We start from the raw sequence: 16,170 nt of genomic DNA, 5'->3' as shown, positions 1-16,170 counted from the left end.
AGTCGTCTTTCACACAGGGCTGCCGACAGATTCTACAATGTAAATTGCAGAATCTGTCTTGACAGATTAAGCTAGCAGTGGATGCGCGCTTACTTCTGTTGGCAGGTGTAGCTCAGTAAAAAGAAAATAGTTCCTACATGAAACTGCTCACAACAAGGTCTGTGGATTATCTTGAATAACCAGGTCATGATTTCTGGAAAGAGACATTTCTGTTTCTGCTTATATTGGAGAGAAGGCAGACATCTCTACGGCTGATATCTCCAACACTCTGCATGTCACACTAAAACAATTGAGACTGATAAACAGCACTACGGGTAAGAGGAAAAATATGCAGTGAAAGAGCTGTGGCAGGCTGGCTTATGATGAATCAAGCCCACCATTAAACACAAAAGTATACAAGTGTGACTGTGTGAAATACTTAATTAACTTCTTTAAGTTTTTTCTCTATGCATTTGTTTTATCATTCATATCTTTACTGGTGGAAAAAGTGTAATAAAATGAAACAACAGCACATAATAGAACAAATGTGTTTATTACCTGCTATAGTTAGACCACTGACACTTATTGATGTTATTGGTTTTTGCATCATGAGCCTCAGTTTGGACATTTGTCTCAATATTTCAGGCAATAAATTGAACCTGTTTAATAAAGTAAGCGGAAATAACACGCTCTCTTATCGTTGCACCCTGTTCCTGTGAATTAATGATGTTTAGTCTCCGGGGCTGTTCACTGAGCAGGGAAAGTGGAAAATAAAAATCACTTCTTGAGAACACCGCTCAACACGGTTATGATGGCAACAACAACAGGTTGAAAAGAGGAAACGTCTGTTTTTGTGGGATTAAATGAGCTGGAATGATCATTCTGAGCAGCAGAGTTACACTCAAGTGGTGCAACAACATTAGCTCGTTCCCTCTGAGAGATTATTACAAGCGTCAAGCTGAGGTTTTTTTGTTGTTGTTGTTTTTTTTACCTCTGCCAGCCCGACATTCTTCTTCTTAATGGCGTACTGCAGACAGTGGCTGAGGGTTCTGGTCAACAACAGATTTGTCGACTTGCGGATCATATCGTCAACCTCCGTGGAACTGAGGACACACACACACATAAACACAGAGAGGGGGGAGAGAATCAGTGACTGTGCAGAAGTGATTTCTTCCATTTCTTGCAGAGAGCAGCTGCGTCTTGAGGCCAATACAAACATTTTAAGTGAATTTCTCAGTCTGCGAATCTCTCCATTTGGAAAAAGTCTAAATGTCAGCCAATTCAAATGAGTACATTACCATGTTGTGAACTGTCAGGCTCATTAGAAGTTTAACATTGCCTTAAATCTCCTGATAAGACTGAAAATGATCAACTTAAATCACTCACAACAAGGCTCAGCAGATACAACAACTGCCCCCACGCCAATAAAATATCCAAAAACTGCAGGTAAAGCTGATCCAAAAAACTTTCCCCCCTGATTTCCCTCCTGTCCTGATACTAGCCGATAATTTTTTAAAAACATATTTACCCACCCTAACAGACTTTAAACAGTCAAAAAATTACCACCTCTGCATAGCCAACGAGGCACAAAGAAAGCCAGCAGGCTATTAAATCTGAAACAAGCTTGTGTTGCTTCTTAAAACAAATATTTGATGGCTCTAATCAGACCCACTTACAAAATCTCTGACATACTATCGATTTTGTTATGTTTGAAATGTGGGTGATGTTCGGTGAAGAAACCCAGACAAATTTCTGAACAATTCTGGGAGTCTAGTGAGGTTTTTCATGGCAGCGAGCATCTCTCTGGCTGAGCGCCGCCCTCCCGTTTAATAACTGGTTTCCTGGAAGCTCCAAACTGCACGATAGGAGAGGGACGAGTGTGGACACACCCCGCATCGAAAACACAGTCAGGAGGAGGCACGAAGATGCACATGAAGTCAGAGGGAAAAATACACAAAAATAATTTTACAGTCAGGACTGCCAGGTTGACACTGGCAACATTTGAGAAACTGGCATCTATTCTTTGGCCATTAGTTGCTATCAGTGGCAACCACTTTTTAAAGGGGGCCTACACTCACCGGCCACTTTGGCAGCAACTCAATGCCTTTAGGCATGTAGACATGGTGAAGACGACCTGCTGAAGTTCAAACTGAGCATCAGAATGAGGAAGAAAGATGATTTAAGTGACTTTGGACGTGGCATGGTTGTTGGTGCCAGACAGGCTGGTCTGAGTATTTACTAGTCCCAGAAAGAGAAAATATCAGAGGTCAGAGGAGAATGGCCAGACTGGTTCAAGATGATAGAAAGGCAACAGGAAGTCAAATAACCACTGGTTACAACCAAGGTCTGCAGAAGACCATCTCTGAAGCAACAACACCTTGTCCAACCTTGAAGCAGATGGGCTACAGCAGCAGAAGACCACACCAGGTGCCACTCCTGTCAGCTAACAACAGGAAACTGAGGCTACAGTTCACACAGGCTCACCAAAACTGCTCAATAACACCGGCATCATCACGCCTCTTTATGTAATTAACAAATAGCAACGAGAGTAGGCTGTGAGTGGCTCAAATAACACTAATAAATAACATAAAACGAACAAAGTTAACGAATGAAACAAATGAATTTAACAAATGAATCACTTGGCCATAATATTGCTGTGGGGGAAGAGAATGTTGCTGACCGACTGCGGTCCCAATCCCGTGTGTCTCTCTTCCAAGATGCGCCCACAGACACTAAAGGCCCGCTCTGAAGGCGCACTGGATGCAGGGATACTGAAGATGAAACGCGCCAGCTTTGAGAGCGCTGGGAAGTAGAGGGCTCAGTGCGCCTTCAGACCTTGTTTGAGCTTCTTTTCCACATCATTTGTTAACTCCATCCTGTCGCTATAGGCTACACCCCGACCCCGCAGTGTTTGTTTTAGACGCCTGTTCCCGCTCGCAGCAAAGTTCAAACCGCCCGCTCCTGCAAGATTTGGATTGGGTCCCATAGGACCCGGCGGGACCCAATCCCAATGCAGCCCTGTACTCCAATGGCCTCCACAGTCACCAGATCTCAGTCCAATAGAGCACCTTTGGGATGTGGTGGAACGGGAGATTCTCATCATGGATGTGCAGCCGACAAATCTGCAGCAACTGTGTGATGTCATCATGTCAATATGGACCAAAATCTCTGAGGAATGTTTCCAGCACCTTGTTGAATCTATGACACCAAAGACATGCAGGTTAATTGGTGACTCTAAATTGTCCGTAGGTGTGAATGTGAGTGTGAATGGTTGTCTGTCTCTATGTGTCAGCCCTGTGATAGTCTGGCGGCCTGTCCTGGGTGTACCCTGCCTCTCACCCAATGTCAGCTGGGATTCCCAATTTCAGCTTCATAGATCCAGTGATGACGGTGCACAGACGGCCAGGCGGATCAGATCTGTACAGAGCAGCGGAACGAAAACACCAACACATCGCCAACGGTATAATAACTTCCAAATTACAAGTTTCGGTCTCAGTACTTTCTGTGACACGATAAATACTTTAACAATTAGTGACATGAGGTGAAGACTATGAGAGGTGGCACATGCCCTTCACGGGCCGATGAACACCGCCACTTGCAAGATTAATGCTGCCAACCGGGAGATCCTCATAAAACTTTTCAAAACTGCACATTGCGTTCTAAAACATTACACTTTAAGTAAAGCTCTGATTCTTTGATGTCACAGTCATTGTCAAGCTGATGTTTAACCGCACAGTATCATAATTACTCAAAAAATAAGGTGGTTAAAAATGGCAACCATGTGATCTGTGTCGGCAACCAAAAGTTCATGTCTGGTCCCCTGTCTGGGAACCATAATTAAAAGTTAGTCTTGAGACCTGATAGTGTAACACACACACACAGAAAAGGTCAGAGGAGGTCAAACACACATCACACAGGCAGAGGTAATCAGCGGAAACAAAAGCGATCACTTTCTCCCGCTGCGGGATGATGAAGAGGAATCTCTGTTCAAGTGTGTTTTAGTGCATGTGTTCGATTCCAGAGCCCTGTGGGTAACAAACACATTCCTACCAAATCAGTAAATTATCTGTGCCTGGAATTCAACCTAAACACACACACACACACACTCTCACACACACACATACACACACAAAGTGTCGCCTGAGGGAGAGCGAGAGCTGGAATTCCAAACTCACTCTGTTTCCAAAAAAGCAGAGGAATCCTAAAAACGTTCCGACAATTTGGAGCAGGGGGGAAAAAATTCCTGGAGCGGCAGAAGTGCCGAGTGGACAAAAATGGTGTGTGTGTGAGTGTGTGTGTGGAGAGAGTGGCAAAAAGTCAATGTATGCTAGTGAACTCTGCAAGCACACACACACATATACAAATATAGACACACCGCAGAATTTGGATTGAATTTCATTATATTTATGCTGCCATCAGTCACAATAAATACGCGGTGGCTGATGCTGTCAAAAGGAAGCCAAGTGCCTTCAGCGCAGGCATGTTTACAGCACAGTGAGGAATGGATGGATACATGCGGAGGTATTTCCTAAAAATACACAAAGAGCAACAACAATGATATAAAAAAAAGACCAGTCAGCAGTGAAAACAGAGAGGTCAGAGCGCACAGAGCCAGGAAGCCACAGGTATGCACGTACTGCACCACCAAACACACTCTGGACAGTGTTGAGGAACATGCAAACACAGTAACACACACACATAATGTTCTTCTTCCAGTGTGGAGCGGTGACTGTGCTACGTAGCTACGTCCCCACACATAATAAAAATCAACTGTGCTCATCACGTTGCCAGCACAGTACACTCTGCTCTCTTGAGTGAGCAGGCGTACATACTGTTTCTATCTGTGTGTGGAGCTGCTGGAAGTGTGTGTCTGCTCAGTGTGCATGTGTGTGTGTCTTGATCTCTCTTAGTGTGTGTTTGATGGCAGGCAAATAAGAGTTCCACTCATATTTTTCTCTCGCCCTCAAACAGCTGCTTAGCACGACTTTCTACGTCATGTATCACTGAAGCAGAGACACACTGATTGCTGCAAAGTTTTGCTGTCATTAAAGATTAACTGACACACTGCTGATGCCATTGCAGTGTCCGACAAGCTGGGAGCACCAAGGACCTTGAAGCCACCCAACTCTTTCAGTATGGTACCTTTGGATCCTAAAGTAACCCTTGAGACATGGTACCTAGACCCTAGTGTTGCCACTGCAAACAGTACTCTTAAATGTGGGCGGGGTTGTTGTCACTCACTGCTCCGTCCAGCACTCACTAGGCCCGTTTCCACTGAAGAACTTCCTGGTACTATTCGGGGGGCAGGAACTTTACAGGAACGTCCTCTTGCTCGGCCTTCTCAACCGCCGTGTCTCCGGAGTAGGAGGAAGGTTCCTGTAAAGTTACCGGGCTCTGGATGTGGCGTAATTGTTGCGCAACCTGCTGAGTTTTAAAAATGACGGCTGTTTTGTTGCTTTCTGTTGATGTCACATTCCACAGCAGTGGTTACATGAGCCTCAAAACCAGACACAACTCAGCCCTGAGCAGAGTGACCGTCCTCTACTGACCAATCAGACTGCAGTGTTCACAGCTCCACCTTTTAGTACCAAATCTGTGTGCTAGGTACCCCAACAGAGGGGGACCAAACATGGGGACGGTACAGAGCAGCTCCAGTGGTACCATCCACAACTTTTCACAGTGGAAGCAGGAAAAAAGCGTACTGAACTGAGCCGTACTGCTCGGTGGAAATGGGATTAAACACTACATTAACTCACAGCAAGACACTCCTCACGAAATGTAACAAGACGAGGCCTCTGCCAGACTAAAGGCATCCTTCAAGCATTTATGTTTTCATTTTGGTGCCAACTACAAAACAAAGGAGACACCTGTGATCCATGGAATCTCTCTGGGAGCTGGGCAACATCAAACCAGCTTTAAAAGCACTTTGGCTCCAGGTCCACAGTGGCTGGATCTCCGCTGGTGTTTGTGATCAAACAGCTCGCTCAAGATTGACATATGCAATTTGGTTTTGAATTTTCTGATTGTCTTGGCTTGTGTGGAGATCGTGGCCAAGAAGCATTTTCACTGTCATCAGCAGTTGCCTCTGTTTTCTTTCCAGGCTTTACCTCGAACAGGCCGGCTGAGCGCCGCATGCTCTTTCTCAGCAACACCCTGCTTCATTTTCGCAGTTCGACACGTTCACACCCACAGTCCTGTGACGCTGGAGTTTGGGGATGTGTGTGAGGCTCATGGGCATCTCTGTGGCAGCACTAACTGGCCCTGGAGTTAAACTTGTTCAGTTGTCCTACCTCGAGGCTGCAGGTTGATGTCTTTCCCACTAATTCTCATGCCAACATCACCTCATCTGCTGTTTCTCCTGAAACATCACAGAGCTGAGTCTTCATCGCTGTAGACTATGCCAAACCAACTCTCTTTGTCTTTGTCAAATCTAAAGTGATGTCTTTGCTTCTTGAGTTTTGGAAGACAGAATAACAGGCAACTAAACCTGCCAGACGATGAAGTAAATTACTTCACTTTCATGGGGATGTATCGAAAGACGAAACGGCTTTTAACATACTCTATTTCCCTCTTTTGGAGGATATGTACATCTTCACTATCTCCCCACATGCACACATTCTTTGTACTTTACACTGAGAACTTCCGATATTCAATCCAATATTTTGCTCATTCCTGAACAAAACCGTACGGCTCTTCCACTGTTTCTGATTCCCGATTGTGGAGAAGTGTTTCCTTAATTTTGAGTGTTTCAATCAATCATTTGTCACGTGAAGTTATACTAGGTACAACTCCAGCGAAATGTGATCCCGTTATTTCGTCCTTTTTGTGGGGGCGGCTGGGTCACTAATCGAAAGATCGGTGGTTTGATCCACAGCTCCTCCAGTCTGCATGTCGAAGCATCCTTGGGCAAGATACTGAACCCCCAATTGCTCCTGATGGCTGTTTCATCGGTGTGTGAGAGCATGCGAATGGTCACTGAGTAGCAGGTGGCACCTTGTATGGTAGCCTCGGTCGCTTAGAATGGTCGGAAGACTAGAGAAGCACTATACAAGTGCAGTCCATTTACCATTTCCGTTTTCTTATATTGTTGGCTGCTGCTTTATGTTCGGCCATGTTTCCAGATGGTTCTGGTAATCTATGGTTTCTGGTTGTGATATGATTTAAGATTCAAGACATCCCGATCTCAACACAATGACCATGTGGTCGCTCCACCCAAACACGGGCAGCGATCCACAGCAGGAACGGGACAGCAACTCTCATTTCCACCTTCACACCAGTGCTTATACACGCTCAAGCTCACGCCTCCATGTACTATTCCTGTACTTTGATAATACTCCAAGACCTGAAGGCATGGATTCCTGATTCCTGTGTCCTGACACACCGCACCGCCAGTTGGCCTTAGTTTTGGCAGTGTGTCCCACACTGTTGGCTCTAGCTGGCCCTTGTTGGTGTTTTTTCCGCGTACTCAGCAGGTTGAATCGACAGCAGAGTCTGTTGGAGAGTGAAATCACTCCGATTGGCAGTTCAACTCACTCCAGAGAAACAGAAGTGAGGAAAGCAAACAAGCAGCTAAAGTCAAGAGCGCTTGAGACTAGAACAAACTTGTTATATTTGGTAAGATTTTCTTTTCTTTTTAGCCCTTAAGCTCTTTAGCATTAGCAGTTCGTTATTGTTTGTGTTACTGTTCGCTATCCTTTGTTCTGTCAACATCAGGTTGTGTTGTCAATGTGCTATCTAGCCAACAAGCGTCTTCAATCCGTCCTGTTGGTCTTCAGGTTTTCTTTCTTGAATACAGACTACCGCTGCCTGTTGCTATGGAGAGTTGTTTCTTCTCATGCAGGCGTGGAACGTATATGCTGGTTGGCCGCTGGCTGTAGTCTTTGCCGTGTGTTCAAGTGCAACTTTTTGGACAAGAGGCAGCACAACTATCGTCCTTCGTCGCCACTAGTTCCTTAATATTGTTTTGGTGTGTCTTGGCCTTGAGACCTATGCAGGAAATGGGTGTGCTTCAGTACTCAGTGGGCTGAATGAGGAGGCCTGGTTGCTTCCAAAAAAGTGTGCAACGAGTTGGAAACCACTTCACAAATACTGCAAAAGGAAAAAGTCTTTTTGTAGACAGACATTGCCATCCCTAGAGACAAGCATGTCGAAAAGCATGTAGAACCACTAACAGACACATCTGCACAACAAAGATGCACATGTGGAGGTAGAAAAGTGGAGCGCATTTTGTACACTTGAAGAAGGAAAGTAGGTGAACTTGCGCACGCACGCACGCACACACACACACACACACACACACACACACACACACACACACACACACAAATACACTCGCTTTCCACCAAATCAGAATTGCAAAGAGAGGTCAGAGTTCAAAGGGATCAATGACCAAAAATCCTGCTCCATCATCCCGTCTGCTTCCGGACTTGTGCATCTGTGTGCGTTTGAAGTGGGCAGGAAGGCGTGCCGCCGTGGTAACCAGATAGCAGGGTGTGCAGGACCGTAGAAATCAAGCCAGGTCAAATAGTGGAGTCATTACTCTGATTGAGAAGAGCGATTAGCGCTGTTTGGTCAGCAAGAGACCGGAGAGAAACTTTTACACATGAAAACATCGGAGTGGAGACTTTTGTTGGTTCAGACAGATGATTTCAGAGTGTTTAAATAATCTAAAGAATCAAACAGGAGCAGAGCAACTTTTTCAGACAACTGCTGCTAAAAATGACATACTTTTGTCATGTTTAATACCACGATAGGGAGCATGCATGTTTTAGCAGCTTGGCATATATTTATTTAGTATAGTTTTATTAGGTTTCTTGAATACTCGTACCTTTAAGGTTTCATTCATTCATTTTCTGTAACTGCTTGTCCTGTTAGGGGTCGCGGAGGGCTGGAGCCTATCCCAGCTGACACTGGGCCAGTACACCCTGGACAGGTCACCAGACTATCACAGAGCTGACACGTTGAGTCCAAGTGATTGTTTGTGCCAAATTTGAAGAAATTCCCTCAAGGTGTTCTTAACACTTTCCCCGCCAGAGTATTATTAGTATTAGTCCCCAGCTACCGCAAGTATTTTGATCATATTCACTAACCTTTTAAGACCCACGGAATATTCTATCTTATTCTAATTTTGTTATCACCACTTGAATTTGTGCATTGAGAAAAACTAATTTTTGTCAGAGACAGTCATTTTCAAGTATAACATTTACATTTTTTCTTTTGTCTCTTTTCCTTACGTCAGTTTGAATTGAATAAATGAAAATAATATTCTCTTTGACGTACAGCAGATCACGTTGCAACGTTCAGTGGTCTGTTGTCTCCCTCTGCGTCACTGTCACCATCATGGCGATCCCATTTTTTCCCACCAAACTCGTTTGCTTCTACATCTAAATCAGATACAGAATGTTGATCAAAACAGGAATTGCCGAGTCTGAGTCCATCAACATCTCCACGGCTTGCACTACCATAAACTTTTCCATCAGCGCCGTTTTTTTCCTGCAGTTTACAAGCTGCTGCATGTTCCGGTTTCCAGCGGATCTTCTTCTTAGTTTGTTTTTCGACGCGGAAGTGCTGTTCTATTTCACAAGACATGTAACAGCGCCCCCTATCTTATAACAGGGAAAAAAAGGTATTGACGGAATATCTCATCAATGGCGGGAAAGTGTTAAGATACTGCAGCCCTTTTTAGATAGGAATTGTGCAAATTTGGAGGAAAGCCCAATCAGTCTTCTTTCAGCATTGGCAGTATAAAAGTAAAATCAGGGAGTGTGGCAAAATGCCGCCTGCCTACTTTCGTTTATACAGAATGTGCCTTTTTCGGGGCAATGGGGGGCATGAGCAAGCAATACCCGCTGCTGGTCAGTCCTTCGACGATTCTCTCGCAAGTTGGCCCGTTCTTCACCATCCCCTAATGGTTAATGGCCTCTTCGTTTGCGAGGACAAGGAGGCCGCACAATTCCTTGTCTCCTCAGTTGCTCATCTTTACAGTGTCTGTCAGGTTTGCGTTTCCCTCTTGCTACTAGCTGCTCGCTAATTCCTGCTACTAGCTGTTTCCTGTTTATCACCGCCAGTGGGTCGCACGTGCGGCGTCATCAACAGCTCCTCCTGCAAGTCATCAACAGCCCCTCCCGTGGTGGAAGGCCGCCTCGGTCTGTTTAAACTAAAAGGGTTCCGCCAATATGACTACCCTACAAGGCGGAAAATTGGGCACCTTGGATCAACTCGCCAATCCGGCTCTGTGTGTCTAAACGCTCGCAGCTTGCCGGCAAAACGGCCCAACATTTGCCGAAAATCTGGCAGTGTAAAAGGGGCTAGTGTTCATGAGAATGTGATAGAGGGGGCCAGAGTGACCTTAACCTTTGTCCTTTGACCACCAAATTCTAATCGGTTTATCTCTGAGTACAAGTGGATGTTTGTGCCAAAGAAGAAATTCCCTCAAGGCGTTCTTAAGATATCGCGATCACAAGAATGCCTCTGGACACAGTAGCCACCTGCATAGAGGCATGAAAACACCCAAACCATGTTTTACAATGAGCCTAAAAACCTGCTTCTTGGGCCTCAATTAACAATTAACATCCCAGCATGCCAAAATAAGTGAATACACACAGACTGATAGTTTGTGTCTTCTTTTTTCTATTAAACCAATTCCTTCCCTTTGATTAGACAACCTTTTTTCCTCTTTGCCCCAATCACTCCTCCTCCTGCCTCTCTCATTCTTCCGCCGGTCACGGATCAATGGTACCTCCCCGGTTCCCAGCCCCCACGGAGAATCAACACACTGACACACATGCATGAGCACATACAAACAGAAACACAGATCTGTTTACACAAAAAGCACACAACACGTAAGCGTATGCACAGATGCCCGTGGAGGAACAGTATCGAACATGCAGACACTGGATACAGAATAAATACACACACAAATATGCTCACTGAAAAAAGCCACATGACCCACGGGGATATGAGCATGAATAAAATAAAGTGCCGGAGTTTGAAACCAGCGACCAAATCAGAGCTTGACACTAATAATACACATCAAACACAAGGATACACACTGGGTTTAGTTGTTAAATGTGCAGGAACATGTTTGCTTCTTCGGGTCTTGTACGTTTACATAGGCAGTTCAAGTTTCCTGTGTGTTTACGTGCACGTATATGAGCTTGTGTCTCCATGTATGTTGATCGCAGTGTGTGTGTGTGTGTGTGTGTGTGTGTGTTTGTGTGTGTCTGGCTGAATCCCAGCCCTGTGGAATCCTTCTGGACAGCGGAAGTTGTTTCCTGATTGCTCGTCTCCTCGGTAGAAAAGTGGCTGCATTGTTTTAGTTAATTCTTCCATCAACCGTAACCAATACACACACACACACACACACACAAACACACACTCAGAAGGTTACTGTTTAACCTCGACAGAACATGGAACAGAAGCTGGGCTTGATTGCTGAGTTGTGGTGTGTGTGTGTGTGCGTCTGTCCTCATGCGGGCCAAATCTAATGAGACAAAGATCCCTGCTCAGAACGGAAAGAATCGACTAAGGAAAGTCTGCTGTATCCGTGTGTGTGATTGTGTGTGTGTGTGTGTACGTGAGTGAGAAAAGGGGGAAAGAAAGAGGGACAATGGCAGAAAGTGATGGAGAAAAATATTTTTCTGGGCAAGTGAGCGTTATGGTGTTCAGTGCCCACTGCAGTGACCAAGAGTTCAGTTCCTGGCAGCTGTAAATCCGGATTGGTTTGGGTTCCAACAACTGGCACTAGGGTGAATTTTATGCAATATTCAAACTAACACTAAAAGGAGGGAGATTTTTTTTCATATTTAAGGATCTGTGTAAAGGTATACTACGCAGGGTTTTCCTGTGACATTAAATGTGGACTCATTCAGAATGAATCCCAATCAGTCACTTATGACCTAGTCTCGCTCACCAGACCTTTCTCAAGAAAAGAAAGGTCTGGCTGGGCCGACTCTCACTTTAAGATTGGAGAAAAAAACGCCCCGGCTGCTTGTATTTCTTTCAACCAATCACAATGGTTCTGGGCGGTGCCACAGCAACGGTGCGCTTGCAAAAATATTGCCGGGGGAAACAGTTTTTGGTGTAACACGCCCACAAAAATATCACCTACAGGACGCGAACCATGGCAAAAAAATGGCTACATCCCCGCAAGATCAAACACCGCAAAAGTTAGTAAAGGACATGTTGAAAACGGTTGAAAACTGCTACACAACCAGAGGTGGTAGGGCGGGACTTCAGCGGGTGGCTCGTTCCGCCCAGTGAGAGGCTGATCTATGCAGCGAACTTCCACCCACTCAGACTACTTATGACCCACTCTCCAGCGAACAAAGCTCGTTCCAAAACGAGAGTGAATCTGGGGTCACTTTTGCTTTCGCTAACGAGCATTGAGGGAAAGGATTAGGGGTAAAGACCAACTCAAAGTTAGCTTAGTTAGCTTGCTAAAGTTTCGGCTCCCTACTTGGGCTGCCCCCTGAAAGTCTGAGATTCAAATCGTCAGTCGCAGACCCCTCACTTGACTGAGATTGCTTCAAGTTAATCATTTTTTTGTCAGTCAGTGTGCTTCTGGTGACGTTTTAGTCTCCAGATTTTGCTGCGGAGTGAGCGCCCTTGACTTTCACGCTACCCTTTGGTACAGACAGACGTGATGCATCGGCACAGAGGAGGAGAAACTTTCCATTATAAGACTCAGAGATCAGAGAATTTTCAAGGATGCATGTGTGTATCCTCAGCGGGCACGAAATTTCCATAACTCTCTGCGCTCGATTCGCTGGAATTGAAGGCGCATCATCTTCAATGCTGCACACCTGGGCACGTGCAAGCCTGTTCCAATGTGTGTTCACCGAATGTTAGGAAGGAGTCTCACCTAGCCTCCGCAGGATCTGACTCGGAAGGACCCATCCTACCAAGGAAGCATCTTACACTTTGAAAAAAAAAAGACTCCCTACATTCTAGTTAGATGAATTAAAATGAAAAAGTCTTCAAGGGGAGTGGTTTTGGGTGGGAGGCCAGTGAGGGATCATGTCTGAGTCCCCCTCAGTAACAACTTTTACTGGTTGGTTGTGGTGTCTGCGCAGCGGGGACTGAAACTCAGGGTGGGGAAGCGTGAACCTCTGAACCAGAAGAGACCCGCAACAACAGGTAAAATAAAGCAGCTGGTGACTTAAGGTGCAACTGAGGAGATATGAGGTTGTCCAAACCCTCATCAGATCAACAAACAAAATCGAGATTTCCACATGAGGTTGGCAACAAGCTGAAAAAAACCCTTTACTGAAGAGCCAACACTGAGAGCATGAATGTGAGTGACAGAGATGGAGATTGTGTGTGTGAGTGTACCTGAGATGCAGGTCTTCAGAGTATTTCAAACAAGCGTAGATGAACTCTTTGAGCTGGCAGTAGACTTTTGGCACAAACTCGGAGAAGGGAAGCTTCTTGGGGAAAGGAAGCTGGAGGGAAAAACAGGGATTAAGTGAGATTTTAGTAGAAATTTACTACAAATTTTGCGCACAACCAACATCACACAGGGCTGGAGTTAAAGTCCAGTGTGTAGGTTTTAGGGTGCTTTCACACCTGCCCTGTTTGGTTCGGTTCGATTGAACTCAAGTTTGTTTGCCCCCTAAGTGCATTTCGTTTGGGCAGGTGTGAACACAGCACTCATACTCAGGTGCGCACCAAAACAACCAGACCAAGACCTTCTTGAAGAGGTGGTCTCAGTCCGGTTACACACGAACTCTGGTGCGGTTCGTTTGTGGTGAGAACGTGTTCCGACCTGGATCTGAACCAACTGCAGTTGGTGAGAACGTGTTCCGACCTGGATCTGAACCAACTGCAGTCACATGATACATTGTTCCCTCAGAATGAGCCGTTTATATCTACATCAGAGCTGTTCTCATCTATGGAGATCGCCATGTTGCACCACAATATTTCTACAGTAGCCCAGAACGGGGAAAACAAACACTGGCTCCAGATAGGACTATCTGCGTTTTCGCATCGGTCACCGCAGTAAGAAGCCCCTCTACGATGACAGCATCAGAAAAACACAGACTTTTCACCTGTGTAAGTCTGTCAGCCAAGGAGAAATTAAGCCTCAAGTGTCATGCTTAAGGAGAAAACTTGAGGTGTTTTGTGCAACCATTCCCTGGTCCGTTTGTTTTGGATAATTCGGCTCCCTGAAAAAACCTCCTGAGCAATAAACACTGAAGGAATTCTAACCAGGAGAAGTTTTAGCTTTTAGAAGAGTCCTGACCCTGCTGTTATCTGCTCTCTATCTCACTTCTGCTCCATCTTCTCTGTCACTCTCTACCTTTTCCAGTTCGGGGTCTTGCAGGGGAAACTGGGAAGTGTAGTGTCTGTACTCCTGCTCAGTTGAGACTGGGATCGGACTGTAGTTGTCCTGGTCCAACACCTGCCTGGAGAGGAGAAAAACAAAAACTCAGGTAAGTCATTTCCTGTCTTCTATTTTCAGACAATCCAAAAGAGGCTAACAGGAATGACTGGGATGCCCTCACTTCTTCTCTCTCTCTCACACACACACACACACACACACACACACACACACACACACACAATCATCCCATTGGGGGTCATTCTAATGCTTGAGGTTTTCTTACCACCCTCCCCTCTCTCACCACCCCCACTTCTTGTTGGCGCTCCAGAGTTCGGACGTTCCAACGTTCCATGGAGAGGCCGTGAACCGGAGAGCGCTCCCTCTCCAACAATACAACACAACATTCCTGCGGCTTCCCCAGTGTGTGTGTGTGTGTGTGTGTGTGTGTGTGTATAAATGTGTGTGTGTGTGTGTGTGAGTTAGAGAGTGTGTGAAAGAGAGAGAGAGAAAGAGGGAGTGTGTGTTTGTTTGTCCGTTCTCGCTGTAAGTCCCACTGGTGTCATTGGACAAAAGCTATGGTGAAACAATGGCATGTAAGCCCAAACACACACACACACACACACACACAGAGTCTTGTAAGGGTACTACCCATTCTGGAGGGTAGAGAATGTTCCGGACGTTTGCTTTAAAACACTTCCTCTCTCTGGCTGGTCGTAAAACTTCAAAACCAGGACGAGGACGTTTCCCACAAACCAACACTGCAAACTTAGGAGCACCCTCATGACCTTATGACTAGAAAGGGGAAGGTCATTTCAGCACGCACTCAGTACCATGTCCTCAGCTACTGGAAAACAAACACAATCACCTAAACATGGACAATTTCCCAATCACCCTCTGCCGTGCAAACACAGCAAAGGTGGGTGATCGGTCAGTGATCAGTACCTGAAGGTGATGTTCCATCTCTTGAGCAGGATTTCTCCGTACTGCTCCCTCATCTCCAGCAGCATGTCAAACAGCTGTGAAACGGGGAAACCGTAACCCTGCGGGAGAGGAAAACCAGAGCAACCAGTCAGCGTCCAGCTGCACCAGAACATGTGAACATGGATGAGCAAAGAGGCTGAGTTGAGGTCGAAAGAGTTTTACACCACCAAGTGAAAAAAATCTCTACTTTTCAGATAATTTTTTTGTTTTTGCCTCAAATATGTGGGCTGTATTTAAGCAACCTATAGCACATGGGCTCAAGTATGTGGCGCAAGTGCATTTAGAGCGTGTCCAACTCCATTTTGCCGGTTAAACGGCTAAAAATCTCGACCCAAAGTAAGGTGCAAGGGGCAAAGGGGTTGTGTTTTGTCCCTTAATTAATCATAGGTGAGCAGATTAGATTAGAGAAGCGAGCAGTTTTCTGCGTGTTGTCATTGCAGAAAATATTGTGGGATATTTAAGCAAGACTAAAAACTGTAGTCATAAACTTGACAAAGCAAAACTTAACTTCTAGCTTCTGAAACAATCAGTGAAATGACGCTGCTCCTAGTGTGTAAATGTGCATAGCATCTCTCTAAATGGGGAGTCGGACAGCAGCTCTGCTCTGATCTCTGCTACGTTCACATTTTACAGAGTATCACACAATACGCCAACAGTCAGTACGTTTACATGGACAGTTTAATTCCACTTTCATTCGGAATGAAAGGCCATTCCTATTAAAAGTGGTCATGTAAACGGTCATTCCGATTGAAAATTAAATCCGATTAAAGGGGGTGGTTTATTCCGTTTGTCATTCCAAATGAAAGAATTTTGTGTGCATGTATACACTCATTCCTCTTTAAGTTTATTCCAGTCTTTCTGCGCATGCTCGTTTCCTTGCCCTTCTG

General features: G+C 45.3%; 1 protein-coding gene across 2 annotated transcripts in view; it reads right to left on the bottom strand.

Moving 5' to 3' along the window:
- exoc6b (exocyst complex component 6B) overlaps positions 1-16,170 on the bottom strand; it is a 152,906-nt gene that overhangs the window by 77,264 nt on the left and 59,472 nt on the right. For both annotated transcript variants that reach the window (XM_050067922.1, XM_050067923.1), the window contains exons 13-16: positions 15,245-15,342; positions 14,279-14,384; positions 13,312-13,421; positions 971-1,082 (exon numbers count right to left, since the gene is read on the bottom strand). In XM_050067922.1, the coding sequence (XP_049923879.1) occupies positions 971-1,082; positions 13,312-13,421; positions 14,279-14,384; positions 15,245-15,342 (426 nt within the window). The remainder of the gene's footprint in view (positions 1-970; positions 1,083-13,311; positions 13,422-14,278; positions 14,385-15,244; positions 15,343-16,170) is intronic.

Source organism: Epinephelus moara, chromosome 17 (assembly GCF_006386435.1).
Source record: "Epinephelus moara isolate mb chromosome 17, YSFRI_EMoa_1.0, whole genome shotgun sequence".
NCBI lineage: Eukaryota > Metazoa > Chordata > Actinopteri > Perciformes > Serranidae > Epinephelus > Epinephelus moara.
The sequence above is the reverse complement of the archived record's forward strand: the minus strand, read 5'-3'. Positions and strand labels throughout refer to the sequence as shown.